This window comes from Cottoperca gobio, chromosome 19, assembly GCF_900634415.1.
Source record: "Cottoperca gobio chromosome 19, fCotGob3.1, whole genome shotgun sequence".
NCBI lineage: Eukaryota > Metazoa > Chordata > Actinopteri > Perciformes > Bovichtidae > Cottoperca > Cottoperca gobio.
In genome coordinates this window covers 15,326,464-15,330,295 of record NC_041373.1, presented here as the reverse complement: position 1 = coordinate 15,330,295, position 3,832 = coordinate 15,326,464, and the positions used below count along the sequence as shown (strand labels likewise).

The 3,832-nt window shown below is 42.8% G+C and overlaps 1 protein-coding gene across 1 annotated transcript; it reads right to left on the bottom strand.

The window, feature by feature from the left end:
- Window positions 1-221: 221 nt before the first annotated feature.
- Window positions 222-2,780, bottom strand: nog2 (noggin 2). The gene has a single exon (XM_029456407.1). The coding sequence runs from the start codon at window positions 1,573-1,575 to the stop codon at window positions 940-942; it is 636 nt and encodes a 211-aa protein (XP_029312267.1). The 5' UTR covers window positions 1,576-2,780; the 3' UTR covers window positions 222-939.
- Window positions 2,781-3,832: the final 1,052 nt, after the last annotated feature.

Genomic DNA, 3,832 nt, shown 5'->3' with positions numbered 1-3,832 from the left:
CGTGGCTCAATTTCACTTGTTTCCAATTTGAGAAACACTTTTTTTTCTCCTCCAAATTTAACACCATTGCAAACAAGTGAAATAATCTGAGCCATCAGGAGACTTTCCATGCAAGGAAATATTTTAAGATTGAATGAGACAACATGTTCAGATGATATTTTTTTACAGTGTACACGCCCCCTGGATATAGACACTGTAAGCAACATGGCTTGACACTAATACACGTTGAAAAGATAGACTTTATTGCTAAAACGTGTAAACATAACATGTACACTGATATGTTTTACTTTTTTATTTATTTTATTGAATTTTTTTTTATTTTTAGAAATATTCAAGTAGACATCTCCCATATTTTTTTCTGGTATACTCTGCTATTCTCTTTCCTTATGCTCTATACTCACAATCGTTAAAATAATAAATAAAACATACAGATTTGTTTATTTCTACAATACTATGTATTCCAAAAAAAAGCTGAGTTCACGCCTTTATATATATCTTTAACCTCAACTTTTCTTTTTTTTTACAATTTAATTATTATTGATATTAATATTATACAAAAACTCTAGGCAGCATTGCAGTGAAATAACAGTCAGCATCAATGTTCAGTTGAAGAAAAAGTTCACCTCTTGGAGAAGTGTAGCATATGCATTGCATCTTCAATGTCTCATAAAAAATATCAAAAAAAAGCTCTTCCTTATGAAGTGCTCGTGTTCCCCCAAAAAACACGTTTCAGGGTTGAGAATAAAATATGGTCCTGGTTCAATTAGAAAAAATAGCTGCATTTTTCTTAAATATGTACAATGTTGGTATTTCACTTAAAATGCTATATAAAAAAATAGATTTGCTATGGTGCCCACCTCTGTAGAGAGTTAACAGTGCAATAGAAACCGTATTTCCAGTCCACTCCCCCCTCGACCACCACTACTTCCTTCGAGAAAATCAGCACGAACACTTGCACTCTGAGATGATTGGGTATTGCACCTGTATCCACGTACAGTATTTCTGTCTTAGAAACCCTTGACAATACCACCGGAGGAAAATCTTGTTGATTGACTTGACGGGTTTGCAAGACATCCCCTCAGGGAAGGAGCACGAGCGCTCAGAGAAACAGTTTCCCTCCTTGATGTAACGTGGCCAGAACCTCACGCCCAAATCCTTCCAGGTGTGTACCACTGGGCAGTGCGTATAGGTCCACAGCCACTGCAGAAATTTCCTACGGGCTTTCTTGCCCACTTTTACCCGCTTTCCATAGGGGGTCTCTGTGAGGTCCAGGTTTTTAATCTCGTTAGGCATGGACCCCTGCAGCTTCACCTGGTTGTCTGCCGCGGAGAGGTTCACCAGCATGGGCGAGGTGATGGACATGAAGTTGGGGTCAAAGTTACTGCCGAGCTTTTTCCTCAGAGTCCTCTCGGCCAAGTCCTGCTCCCGGGGGTCATACTCCGGGTCGGGGTCCTCCTTAAGGTCGGGCACGGGGAGGTGATCACTGGGCGATGGACGGAGGCGAAGGAAATGCTGGGAAACTCCAAGGTGAACGCACACCAGCACGTACACGAGTAGCGTGTGAGAGAGGCCCATTATTCCTCTTGTTTTACGCACCGGTTCTTCTCGCGTAGATAATATTCAATTCTTTTCCCGGTCACTGTGTTCTCTGCAATGACCAGCCCGGGGCTTCATAAATAGTAGAAGTTCAGTCACCAGCAAGGCGATACTTTTAATAGACCACGTCGGGTTTGAATGACATGGAGCGGAGTGCTTTGCTTTTTAGGGCTCCTTCAACTTTGCAATTTGCCCGCTGATGCAACTCTGCAGCGCCAAGCTGTGCCCCTGCTTTGCAAAAAAAAAAGTGTTTAGTCTAAACAAAATAAAAAAAAGCACTAAACAAAATGGGGAAAACTCTATTCACGCTCTCTCCGGCCTCACCCCGCTCCCTTGGATTCACTTTGGGTTTCTTTCGGTTGTCATGGTTACCCCGGGGACTCGAAGCCACGACGAACTGTCTACACTGGATGACAGCGGCCGAGGCGAGAGCTGCATGGAATGAAGTGTTTTCTAAAGAGACAGAATAGATCCGGAGCGTCCCGAGAGAGAAGGGCGCACAAAAGAGTACTTCACCGAGTTTTAAATGTCACGCGCCCGGCAATGAGGGCTGCCTTGGCCAATGTTATTTTTACGCACGGCTTTTATAAACGTGGCTTCTCTTAACGTCGCCTGACGCTCTGAGCTTTGACAAGGCCCCAGGGCGCACAATCCATGGACTGAGGAAACACTCTATGCAGTCAGTCCCCGGTGGTATTCCAGCCGTCGATCTGTGCACCTCAATGAAAATGTCCAAACTCTTAGAAAAATGCGCAGCGGTGGGATGCAATCTCAAGTTATGAAACAACAGCCATTTATCTTTCCAGAGGATGTTCCAAATCGCAGAGCAGTTCTTTACATAAAAGTCTCAGGCTGTAATATTCCCACAGAAAAAAAAAGACGCTGAAAAGCAAATTGCAGTGTCAGTGCATATCAAATGCAAACTGCAGAAAGCCAGTAAACCTTGTTAGTTCAGAGTTCCTTTCACTCTGGCATTGCTGAATCCTTTCAGAAAATCTCCAGATCCCACTGTCGCTGCATGACGAGACAGTCCATAACCTGGAGCTTTTTTGCCCGGTCGATGCAAGCGGTCAATTCCTGAGGGAGCGTCTCTACTTCTTTGATAACTGGTACAGAAGCTCCTACTGAGTCGCTCCTACTTCAGGAGTCTGAGAGACTTGGCGCTGGAGCGTTTCTTTGCTTAGGCACACTGTGTGTGAGTGTGTCTGTAGCGAGTGGTGCTCAGTCCCAAGTTAAATATCCCCCTCCGACGGTACAAAGTGTCAGAGGGGCCTGCCCACCCCGGCCACTTTCACTATGATTGACAGCCCCCCCCCCCCCCCCCTCTCCTCCTCCGGGCCACCCCCTCCCCTCACAACGTGGAAAATATCAGCCACAATCACAAGGATCAACTGGGTCCTAAAGCACCAGTTTTATCCCGTATTATAGTGTAATATTCCACAACATGAACAGTGTTATTATATTACACAAGTTCTGAAATCTAACACTCACTTTTAAGTGCTAGAGCAACGGGTTCCTCCTGCGCTTTTCATCAGCAGACTGTCTGCTCACTGTGATGCACTAATAGGTTCAATACGCTGTCAATATTCAGCTCGGGCGTTTAAAAGAGTTTCCTTGGCTTGAACTTTCCCATGAAATTGATGGGAAACGTTTAGTAGCTTGTCTACGGAAAAGGGGCATCACATTCCACCTTTGTTCGTCAGCATTTGGGTCTACACAGGAATTGGCCCGTTTAACTCAGGGGTCACAAAATAGGCGCGTAATTAAAGGCTATAAATGGCCATGGATAACTAAGCGGTACCTTTCCCATGCTAAGCAGTCATTAGGACATGCTGGACTTACTTTTGCTTGAACTATGTTGGTCCTATTATAATGCAGTTTGAACATTATTTAGGCAAGTTTAATTTATTGACTATCAAGTATTTAAATATTTTTGTTTAGCCATAATAAGATGGTATTAAAATCTAGTCAAAAATATATCTGTTGATGCATGAGAAAAAATTATGAAGTTGAAAAAACAGCAATAAATGTAATCAAAGCATTTAAAAAAAACGTTTTATTCATTCATTATTCAACGTTCATTATGTAATTAAAGTCACAAAATGTAATTAGATTTAGTTTAGATGTGTTTCCCACTAATTCATTCCTAGCTCTAGGTTATTGAAGTTATCCTGCAGTTAGGACAGGCTGAGAAGGGTTATTGGGCATTTCGACTTGTCATTGTGCTTGTCTTTTG